The 12,127-nt window shown below is 37.9% G+C and overlaps 1 protein-coding gene across 1 annotated transcript in view; it reads left to right on the top strand.

Moving 5' to 3' along the window:
• LOC107294628 (UPF0705 protein C11orf49 homolog) overlaps positions 1 to 12,127 on the top strand; it is a gene marked incomplete in the record, with an annotated part of 143,728 nt that overhangs the window by 22,188 nt on the left and 109,413 nt on the right. Inside the window, 1 exon segment of the mRNA XM_015823877.1 lies at positions 3,086 to 3,188. Within this exon segment, the coding sequence (XP_015679363.1) occupies positions 3,086 to 3,188 (103 nt within the window).

Here is a 12,127-nt window from a genome sequence, read left to right as displayed (position 1 = left end):
CCAGACAAACCTTATTGCATTCTTTGACCAAGTGACAAAATTAGTGGACCAGAGGAATGCTGTGGATATAATTTACTTGGACTTCAGTAAGGCATTTGACAAAGTAGATCACAACCTACTACTTGATAAGATAGAAAAATGTGGGTTAGACAGCATCACCACCAGATGGATCCGTAGCTGGCTGACCGGCCGTACTCAGTGTGTGGTCCTCAATGGAATCACATCTACATGGAGGAAAGTGTGTAGTGGGGTGCCCCAGGGCTCTGTTCTGGGCCCAGCGCTCTTCAACATCTTCATCAATGATTTGGACGAGGGGATAGATGTGGAACTCATCAAATTTGCAGACGACACCAAGCTGGCAGGAATAGCCAACACTCCAGAAGACAGGCTTAGGATACAGGAGGATCTGGACAGACTTGAACACTGGGCGCTATCTAACAAAATGAAATTCAATGGTGAAAAAAGTAAGGTTCTACATTTAGGCAAGAAAAACCAAATGTATAGGTATAGTACAGAGGGTACCTTGCTCAATAGTAGTAACTGTGAGAGGGATCTCGGAGTCCTAGTGGACAATCATTTAAATATGAGCCAGCAGTGTGCTGCAGCTGCCAAAAAGGCCAACACAGTGCTAGGCTGCATTAACAGAGGGATAGAATCAAGATCACGTGAAGTATTAATACCACTCTACAATGCCTTGGTAAGGCCACACTTGGAATACTGCATCCAGTTTTGGTCACCACGATGTAAAAAAGATGTTGAGACTCTAGAAAGAGTACATAGAAGAGCAACAAAGATGATTGGGGGACTGGAGGCTAAAATATATAAGGAACGGTTGCTGGAATTGGGTATGTCTAGTTTAACAAAGAGAAGGACGAGGGGGGACATGATAGCAGTGTTCCAATATCTCAGGGGCTGCCACAAAGAAGAGGGAGTCAAGCTATTTTCCAAAGCGCCTGAAGGCAGGACAAGAAGCAACGGATGGAAACTAACCAAAGAGAGAAGCAACCTAGAACTAAGGAGAAACTTCCTGACAGTTAGAACAATTAACCAGTGGAACAACCTGCCTCCAGAAGCAGTGAATGCTCCAACACTGGAAGTTTTTAAGAAGAAACTGGACAGCCATTTGTCCAAAATGGTATAGGGTTTCCTGCCTGAGCAGGGGGTTGGACTTGATGACCTCTAAGGTCCCTTCCAACATCATCATCATCATCATCATCATCATCATCATCATCATCATCATCATCATCATCATCATTATTATTATTATTATTATTATTATTATTATTATAGTGGTTTTTTGATGAATAATCTTAGTAACTGTTATATGCTTCTGACTTTTCTGGGGTAACTGAGCCAGCTAGATTATGTTGCGATTAAATAGAATTACTTGTAAAGTTTAAATGTCATTCCCTAAACATATGACATTTCCAAAAGTAAAAAGTGAAATTCTGTGTGACACTTGGTACAATTCAGTATTCAATGTAAATCTAGGTAGCTTACCTATATATTATTTAAATACATATAATGACAACCAAGATTTTAAAAAATCTACTGAAAATCAAACGATCACTTCATGATCTTGAACTAACAATTTGACTACATGCCTATTGTTTGACTATGTCTTGATACTATTCAAAATATGAAAATAAAAACTTACCTCCCTATAGGGTATTTTGGAGGGGAATTTAACTGTATGGCTAAGGTAATGTTAGCAGAAAGCTGTGTGGGGAAAATCTTCAGTCAGCAATTGGCATCAAAGTGGCTAAGTGGCAGATTTTTCATGCCAATATTACTCTGCTTGTGGGGTCATTTCTCTTAAAGCAGCAAGATTGCTAAAGCATTTCATCAAGTTATGAAACTTATAAATGAATGGTGTCATTTGTCCAGTTGCAATGACCCTTATCCCAGCACACTTGAAAATGTACAGCTTTGTTTATGAACTATTTGATTCTAATGTGTCAACTTCTTTGCATGTTACTTTGATGCATGTTAAAATCCATTGGAAAAAAACATGTTTTGGAGGTATTTTAGAAGGATGTGTCTGCTATCATGAAAAATTTGTACTAAAAACTCTGTGTCTAGTTCTTTCAAAGAAGCTGGTGAAGCTTAACAAAAAAAGATCCAACCTAGAATTAAGGAGAAATGTCCTGTCAGTGAGAATGACTAACCAGTGGAATGGCTTGCCTCAAGACTATGGGTATTCCATCACTGGAGGTTTTTAAGAAGAGATTGGACAGTCATTTATCCAGAATGGTATTGGATCTCCTGCTTGAGCAGAGGGTTAGGCTAGAAGACCTCCAAGGTGCCTTCCAACTCTGTTATTCTTTTAATCTTAATAAAGGAATTCATTTAGTCTATTTAAAATGGGTGCACAATTTACGTTGGCTCAAAAGTTGCCATAGACTTTGTGTGACACATTGAGGGCCACACTATTAAAATGGCAAGTTCAGAATGTAAGTGGGTCCAATTTTGATTGTGAAATAATAAGTTTGATGTTCTGTAAGAATTGACATCACTCTCTGGAAAGTTCTAATAGGCTACGTTTTTGCATAGCTGTACAGTAATGTATTAAGGATGGGCTTAGCCCAATACATAATTATATCTAAAATTTTATTTTTATACTATGCTGCTTTCGTTTGTTTTTCCCATAGTAGCTGACAGATACAATATACAATGTTATTGAATTATGATATATTTTTACTACCATTATATAACACACAAACATGTACCCCTAACCTAAGAATTGTTTTAATGACGTGGAGAAAATGTGATCAAATCTCAGGATCTCAGATATCTCACACACAGGATGTACACTTTTCAGGACACATTTCAGGACATAATAACCCATCTGTCATGGGTTACTCCATGCCTGAATTAACGATAGGTTAAACCAAAACTAAAAAAAACTGTCCTAAGCCTTAAGGCATACAGAAATGTGTGAACAAGGTCACTATATATGCTTTTCAGTTCTAGGATGTCAGAAGCATAACAAAAGGTTTAAGTCTTTACATTTGTATTTGTTCTAATTGGATTAACACATGTGATAAGACATTTACAGGATAACAAATTCTACTCTTAATTTCAGCCCAAAGGCACGTCATTACTTATATGGAAGATGCAGTGAGTCAGCTGCTAGAAAGTAAGGAAGATATTGGTCAATATGGCATTGCCAGATTCTTCACTGAATAGTAAGTATATTGCAATCTATCAGTTTCCTTGTTTATGGAAAGTGGGGAGATTGATCTGATTCTCCCTCTGATTTTATACTAATGTACTCATATACTGTGTGCTACAACATTAAATTTCCATGGTAAAATACATAGTACAAAATAATGCAAAGATGAAGAAAATCAACCAACCTAAGCTAAGGTGGAGAAATGTATGTATAAATAAACAGTAGGCAAAATTCCAATGTTGTTATCCGCCCAATTAAAAAAAGTTGTTCAGAACGTTTATTATTATTATTATACAATGCTTACAAATTTGAGGTAAATCTAATTTTTAGGGAGGCTTTTCCATAATAAGGAAATGTCTTCTTGGGAGATTACAAGCAATTTCTCCCAAGATTTTTGTACTGGACAGCTTTATTCTAGCTTAAGAAAATGGTCCTAAATGAACCCTGATTTCATATAGTAGCATATTTAGTTTCAGAAAAGCTTAGCCTAAAGAAACCATTCAACCAATTTTTAATTCCCTAGTATGAGTCTTGCCCAGTCATGTCACTTGTTAATATCTACTAGAACTGGATATACATACATTTCAGAGAAATTAAGCACAAAACAGCTAGGTGGTGTAACCAGACATTAACTAGATTCAGTTCAGTAGAAGATATATCGAACATTATTTTATAATAATACATTAGCCAGTCCAAAGTTCTGGATGTGGGAAAGACATTATATTACTGAATTTGATGATTGATTGCATTTTACTCGTGGTCTGATATTTCTCTGATCTTCACCAATTTCCCATGTGAACAATTTCCCTGTTTTTGAGAACTTCTATATGTATAGAATATTGATCTTTACGATATCTCCTCTTCCTCCTTTTTCTAAAATAGCTGATTGATTGATTGTGTGCCATTAAATTGGTGTCCACTCTTAGCAAACTCGGATTTTCTCCATGAAGAATAGCTCATAGAAATATAAAATCTATTTTAACATAGGTAATATGCTGTCAGCTCTACAAGGTAGACCAATCAAGAGGCAGAAGGTGAGTAAGTTAACACTAGTTTTATTAGAGTAGCTATAGCCACAAAACCTTCCAAGTCTGAATATGCTTCCCCTCATCCGTCTTCACGTGAATTAGGAGGGCACCTGTCTTAAAGGTTTTCCTGAATCCCTATCTTCACTTAAGCCATGTTTATCTGTTTCATGGCTTGGTAATGGGTCTTCCCTCTTTCTCTCATTTGAATTATTTTTATTATACAGAATAAAAACATAAAAAAGGAAATAAAGAAAAATAAAAGTGGTGAGAAAAGAAGAAAGGAAAAAGAGAGAAAAAGAGAGAAAAAATATGTCTTCCAATCTTTACAGCAGTTGTAATGCTTTTAAGCTTTATCATCACTCTCCCTAAGGTTACATCATAACTCCTTTTCCCCCTAAGCCACATTTTCTAATCATCCAATTCATAAATCACAAGTACATTTTTTTCTGTTTTCAGCAAAAAAAATCCATAATGGGTTTCCAGTCATTGACAAACGTAGTTATTTTCTTTTCTCTAATTAAATAGGTCAATTTTGCCCTCTTTGTAAATTGGCTTTGTCACCTATCGTTCTTCCATTTTAGGTATTTCAGAGTCTTTCCATCTTTATGTCGTTACTGTGTAACAAAAATAAGTGTCCGTAAGTCTTTTTTAGTTGTTTGTCCATTAGATCCAACAAGAAAAGCAGATCTTCCCTCTCTCTATCAAGACCATCATTTATACCAGGCCTGTACCACATGGTACGTGGGTTTCATACAGCATGTCAAGCAGTCTTATGTGGCTCACCAATGTTTTTTAAAAAGTAAGCCGCTGCCGCCACTGTGCCAAAAGTTATGTTGCCAAGTACCTCCAAGCCTCGCTGCCATCCACCAGCTCCAGCTAGTTGCAGAACAGCTGAATGGCACTTCAGGTATTTCTTTACAGCCCACAAGTATTTTTGATATGTCACTGTGGCCTTTTCCCCTCGACATATTGTGCAAATCCATTCTATATTCTACATATACCTGACATACATACAGTCACTTTCTGAAGATATTCTCCTTTAATTTTGAAAAAAAAAAAACCCCAAACCTAAATAGTCCCGATGAAATAAAACCTGTTATCTGAAAAGGCTAGCTAGCATTTTTGTCTTCATGAAGATAAGATGCAGTGAAAAACACGGTGAATACAAATAAGAACACTTAAACCAGGCCAATTTCTGCTTACTCTTAGAAGTGGAATAATGGGGAAGTGAGGGGATGAAGTATTTCTCTTTTAAGCCAGGGGGTATGGGAGAGAGATCACAGTTTCTGAGAAGGACAAAGTGGAAAATGCCATGCTGCGTATGTGGCATAGGTTGTTGTTGTATGGTGAACATTTCTAGAATTCCTAACATTCCTTGTGGTTCCTAGCAAAATATTCTGCCTAAAGAAAGGCAAGAAGTAACGTGATTTCCAAATGATTTTTGTAGAGAGCGAAAAAAGAAACAGAAACCTACACTATTCCTGTATCTTGATCTATATAGATTAGAATGCAATTTGGACAGTCTTAAGCAGCTTCTCTCCTTCCATTTTTCTTCTCTTCCAACTGTAGTCTGCCTAGGTTACTTTGAATAAAAAAAGAAAGAAAAGCCAAGGAATTGTAGAACTCTGTTCAGTTGGAGCCAGAACGCTTCTATCATTTATTTATTTACTCTTTGTACATCTCCCAATCGGAGAAGCTCTGTTGACCAACCTCAACATCAATGAGAAAAAAGAGACAAAAGCCAATGCACAATATGAATAAAAACAACATCAAAAATGATAAACATGAAAAGTACAAAATAATGTACCCACCAGATTCCAGACTTCATTCATAACAAGCACTTCTCCTGTGCCAGATGGAACAACCAGGTCTTAAGTATTGTCCTGAAATCCAAAAGGAAATAAGTATACCAGATCTCTCAGAGGAGGGAATTTGTTATTCTGTAATTCTGTTGTAGGGAGGTAGGGATAAAAATGCCCAGAACTTCATTCAGAGTCAAAGATAGCATTTCTTTAAAATGGTTAGGTCCAAAAACTCAAAACCACTCTACCTTGCAGGAATTTAGTTAAAGTCTATCTCTCCCCCATGGATGTTGAAAGTCTTCAGCTACTTCTGTGATGTTGCCTCTTTGGCCCAAGCCCAAGATGTATAGTTGGATGAAATCAGCATACTGATGATACCAAATGCTATGCTGATGGATGATCTCTAAAAGTTTCATATAAACATTAAAAATAAGTGGAGAGAGTTAAAAACCCTGAGGTGTTCCAGAAAGTAGAGGTTTCAGCCAACCTGTCCTCTTCCTCTTACCTTATTGACTGGAGCCTCTCCCTCAAGCAGGAGAAAATCAGCTGTCAAAGAGTGCTCCCTACTCCAGTTCCAAGGAAGTGGTTCAAAAGGATGTTGTGGTCTATAATATTGAAAGTAGCTGAGAAGTCAAGGAGGTGTACTGCAGCCTGTTAGCCTGCCAAGGATCCAAATAGTCCTCTTCTAGGTTTCTCTGAAATTTTTAGATCATTATTTTTCTCTATAATCTTCCCTAAGAAGGAGACAGGTCTAAAATTATTAAAATAGTCAAATTAAGCAAATGCTTCTTGAGTTAAAAATACACCGCAGCCTTTTGAATATCCCCTCTCAAAAAAACTTTGATTACTGCTTAAATCTAGCCTTCTGTCACTCACAGGGGGCATTAACTAACCATGATGACTAGGATCTAAATGAAAGGTGGCAGAGATAATACTACAATGAGTCTTTGCCATTTTTTCAGGATTCACAGAATTACAGATTATTTCAAATCTGAAGCCCTAGCACTGTCCAGCTAGAATCCAACTGTGTTTGAATCTAACTGATTTTATTTGCCAAATGTTGTGAAAATTCTTCACAGTAACCCTTCAGATGTTGTCGAATATTGTCTTTCTCTAAAAGGGAAATGACTTTATTTTTATTTTATTATTTTTAAAATGACAGGGAAACAAAAATGAAGTGGGAGAACGAATGATTTTGTAGGAGACTTTTGAGAGTTTCATGATTCCATGAAAATCCATGGAATCATACCATGAAAAGAAACAAATGGATCATAGGACTAATTAATCTGGTGTTCTTACTTGAGACACAAATGACTGTGCTCAAATTATTATACTTTGTCACTTCTCTTTTGAGAAGTTTGCAATTCTGGGAAAGGGGGCAAAAGGGAAAAAAGAGGATGTCCAGCAGCAAAGTGAATATAATGGTGATAAGAACATCACTGAAGGATAAAGTTGAGGACAGATCTTCATGGAAAAAATATATCTGTGTGGTTGCTAACCAGCTTGATGTCACCTAATCATCAAAAGGGAACAAGTCATCTTACAAAAAGCTACTGGGCAGCATCCAGGATACACAGTAAAATGACAAAACATCTCCTTTTTGCCCCCTGAATCACCACTATGTGAGTTCAAATTTGAACTCTTATCATAAGACAGGTAAGATATGAGGTGGGAGTTTCTCTAGCAATGTCCTAGGCTTTCCCCCTTTCTGCATTTCCTTAAATTCCTCATGAAACTGAGCAGCTGCAGTAGATCTGTGAATGGGGAGTGGCCACTCTGGTGTAATTGGCTTAATCCCCTTAGTTGCCCCCTTATTCCTGTGGCCTATTACGATTTTGACCAAACTGCCCACAGATCTTCAGGAAACTCCCCAAGTGCCTTCTGAAAACCACTGGATCCAGTAGATATCTGAGGAGAACTAATCTGAGGTTATTTTCCATTGAGAACAAAAAGAGAATGGTCTGTCCATGACAAGGGACTAAGCTTGGTTTTCCCCACCTTTCAGATCGTATTGCAAAAACAGTTAACGTGTAACTCTGATCTGTGTTTAGCTCTATAAACTATAAATTAAGGCAGGTCAATGGCTGTCATGGCAGCCATGAAATCCTATGCTGCTCCAGACCCCTCAACCTGGGAAGGCACAATGAAGTCTCCCAACCACACTAGTTTGGGGGGGAATACTTCCACTAGCAATTACATTGAGAAGCCTTGGCTGAGCAACAGGTGGAATGGTACACCATCATCCAGCCCAACTATACCTTCTGCCCCAACTGCAGAAATAAGGTCTTACATCCAGTTATCTATAGAGTAGTGCATCTTGGTGCCAGTAGAGTCTCATAGACGACAATAATTATAACTTTCCATATATGCACTGGTACTGACAAAGCTCATATAGGCAGATCTTTGAGAGACAAACTACCCCTCCCCTCCCCTACTCCTAGATTTTAATAATGAAAGCCAGTCTCTCTTTAATCCATAATTAAATCATAGGTGGAGATAGTTTTGTTTTTTTTAACCAGCAGACCTAACATTCAATAGTTGGATCCAAACCCTCAGGGCTTCAAGGAATCGGTACCCTGGCTCTTGGAATGAGGAACAAAAGGATCAGTCAGAAATATCAATCCCCATTTCCCTGACTGCAGCCCATTCACTGCCTTTCACATGCCTCCTACTGCCATCGTCACCATGATTGTATTCTCCCCAGTTGTGCCATCACTATGACCAGAATAGCTCTCCGGTATCTTGTGCCGAATCACAGTAAGCTCAGGTAGCTTTTCAGCTTTTGATGCTCTCTGCCGCTTACTTTACTTACTTAGTCTTATTCTTACAAGAGATGGGAGATTGTAAACATACCAGGACGCTGGTGCCCAATGCTGACTTTCACCCAAGATATAGTTCTTCAGGCCTCTAGCCAAACTTCATTCCTCTTAATGCTATAAGTGAGGAACAAACAATCTTGTCATCCCAAATTGAATTGTCATCCATCCCTCCTATTTTAAACAGTTCATGCAACAAGGAGTCAGGCTGTTCCCAAACAACATCCAGAACAACTTTGATGACAGAGAAACTAAAGCACAGCCTTACTGGAGAATCAGTGTTCCAAGGCATGTCCTATGCTGGCAGACCACTTACTATCAGCACAAACCTTCAAAGGTCCTGCTTTCATTGCTGGCCAACTGTGATGCACAGTGAAGCAAAACATTCGCGAAACAAACAGCGAAGCAAACAAAATTACTGTGGCAAGATTATAGTTGTTTGGGTCTCCAATGCTGTCCTGCTCCCTCCTAGGCCTCTTAATTTATCATGGACATCTTCTAGTCAGGAAATGGCTTCTTTTCTGGTAAGGTGGCTTAAACCTGTAAGAAACAACTCTGTAGCTCTGTGCTCCCAGGATCTTACATATTGGCCTGAGATCCCATTCAATTACAGGTATTTTCTTTAGTAGATGGCTTCTTTTCCTTCTTCCTTTTTACTGTTGTTTCTTTTGCTTCTGTTCTTCTACACCTCATGGCTAAGTGTGCCAGGAGGATAAAAACATCCTGAGAGGAGTCAAGGCACAGCTTACTATGATGACGAAAAAGTGAATAAGTACATTGCTAGGTGTAAAGAGACTCTTGAACATCCAGATTAGACTGTCAGCTAAAACATCTTCAATATGAGCAATAGGAAAAGTATTAATATTTTTGAAAAAGTATTGATAAAAGTGCTCTCTTTTATTGTGCTCTCTCTTCCCCTTCCTAAATCTTTTGCCAGATTTCTGTTCTTACTGAAGAATAGATGAGCCCCTCCTCTCCAAACTCCTTCACTATAATAGTTTGGTCAAACAAACCTGTGATTGTTCCTATGGCTGTGAGCCTGTCATAGAACATGAGCAAACGATTGCCAGTGTGCTCAGCTTTTATAGAAGACTTTCTGAAAAAGGGATCTTATTACTCTGACACTTATGATGACAGAATATTAAATTCCAGGAAGGGCTTTTTTGGGGGTTTTTTTTTTAGGCAGAATGCTCCCAAGAGTTTCTGAAAAGTTTATGCCAAGAGAGGAGGTATGCTGAGGTGGTACTCCAATCATTTTTTCTTTTGGAAATTGTTGCAGAATATGTCATTATTTCATTAGGTTTTGATGAGGAAGTTATAAAACAAGACAAGGAGAAGAAAATATCTGAGGCATGATTTTTTTTAAAAAAACCTAAAATGATGTTTTCTTATTTCGAAAGTTTCTCTGCAAGTGGATCTTTTGTTACATTAAAATTAAGGTGGTCAAGAATCCCTTTTCAAGGTTGTTTTCAACCTTCCAAGAAGAGAGACCAAGGTGGACAAGTGGAATATGTTAATGTAAGATAGAGATTCTGGCATGCATTCACACGTGTCTTATTTTCTGTAACGTTATGGCAACTTGGCAGAAGATGGTCTTTTTGCTGGATTTGAACATTCTTCTTCTGGATTACTATAGTATACTGTTGTATGGCAATTACTAGCAAAGAATAGATGCGACAATAGGCTTTTGCTACTTAATTGGCAAAACCCAATATCAGTGCTGAAAACTATTAATATTGCTATGAGGAATAGGTTCAAATACTGAATATTAAAAAAAAATCTTATGTTTGCATCTTGTAAACAAAAATAGTTCCTTAATACATCTAAATTTCTCAATAATTTCTATGTAATGTAACATCCACAATGAAGTTAGTAGAATAGATTGCCCAGTATAAGGCATCTCCTTCTTAAGAAGAAATGTGATTTTTTTAGATACGTATTTATTTTGAGATTCTTTAATTTCCTATGCAGAAAGTTAACTTGAAGTTGGGATGGGGGGGGAGGGAGACTAAACAGTAATTGTGCCCACAGCATTATCTTTTTGTCTAGGAGTAAAAAAAAAGCCTTTGTGCTATGAAGCCTGTTTTTTGTCATTATTAAATCCATTCAATAGGCTTTGGAAATTTTGGTTCATATTTTCATGACCTAGTGAATGTATAGTTTCAACTTAATATTTGTATTATGGCTTCCACATTCAGGCCATGTATTTCTATCTCTTTCTTTTAATCTCTTATATTTGAAGTTCATTTCTTTTTTAGAATAGTAGAATCATAGAATTGGAAGGAGCATGGGAAATCTTTTAATTCCACACCCAAGTCCTCATACTATCTTGGACAAATTGCTGTCCAATCTTTTCTTGAAAACCTCCAGTAATGGAGCACGCACAATTTTGGAAAGCAAGATCTTCTACTGCTTAGTAGCTCTCACTGTCAGGAAATACCTCCTGATTACCAGGTTAGATCTCTGATGAACTTCCATCAATTACTTCTAATATACCACAGGTGCTATGGAGAATAAATTAATGCCTTTTCCTATGGCAGCCCTTCAAACATGAAAACTGCTATCAAATCTTGCCTCAGTCTTGTCTTTGTTAGGCTAAACATATTTAACTCCTTTAGCCGTTCTTCATGGGATTTAGGCTCCAGACCGCTTATTATCTTTGTTGCTCTTCTCTGCATTCTTTCTAGGACCTCAGTATATTTTTTTGTATTGTGATGAATGTAATGGACTCAGAATTCCAAATGCAGTCTCACCAGTGTAGTGTAGAGTGATGTTATCACTTCTCTTGATCTTGATGCTATCCCAGGACCACATTCCCTTTTTTGGCAGCTACAGCACACTGCTGACTCATAAGATGATTAGGGGACTGGAGGCTAAAGCATATAAGGAACGGCTGCTGGAATTGGGTATGTCTAGTTTAATGAAGAGAAGGATGAGCGGGGACATGATAGCAGTGTTCCAATATCTCAGGGGTTGCCATGAAGAAGAGGGAGTCAAGCTATTTTCCAAAGCGCCTAGAGGCAGGACGAGAAGCAACGGGTGGAAACTAATCAAGGAGAGAAGCAATCTAGAACTAAGGAGAAACTTCCTGACAGTGAGAACAATTAACCAGTGGAACAACCCACCTCCAGAAGTGGTGAATGCTCCAACACTGGAAGTTTTTAAGAAGAGACTGGACAGCCATTTGTCCGAAATGGTATAGGGTTTCCTGCCTGAGCAGGGGGTTGGACTAGATGACCTTCAAGGTCCCTTCCAACTTTACTACTACTACTACTACTACTACTACTACTACTACTACTACTACTA

This window comes from Protobothrops mucrosquamatus, unplaced genomic scaffold, assembly GCF_001527695.2.
Source record: "Protobothrops mucrosquamatus isolate PMUCROS unplaced genomic scaffold, P.Mucros_1.0 scaffold2025, whole genome shotgun sequence".
NCBI classification, from domain to species: Eukaryota; Metazoa; Chordata; class Lepidosauria; order Squamata; family Viperidae; genus Protobothrops; species Protobothrops mucrosquamatus.
The sequence above is the reverse complement of the archived record's forward strand: the minus strand, read 5'-3'. Positions and strand labels throughout refer to the sequence as shown.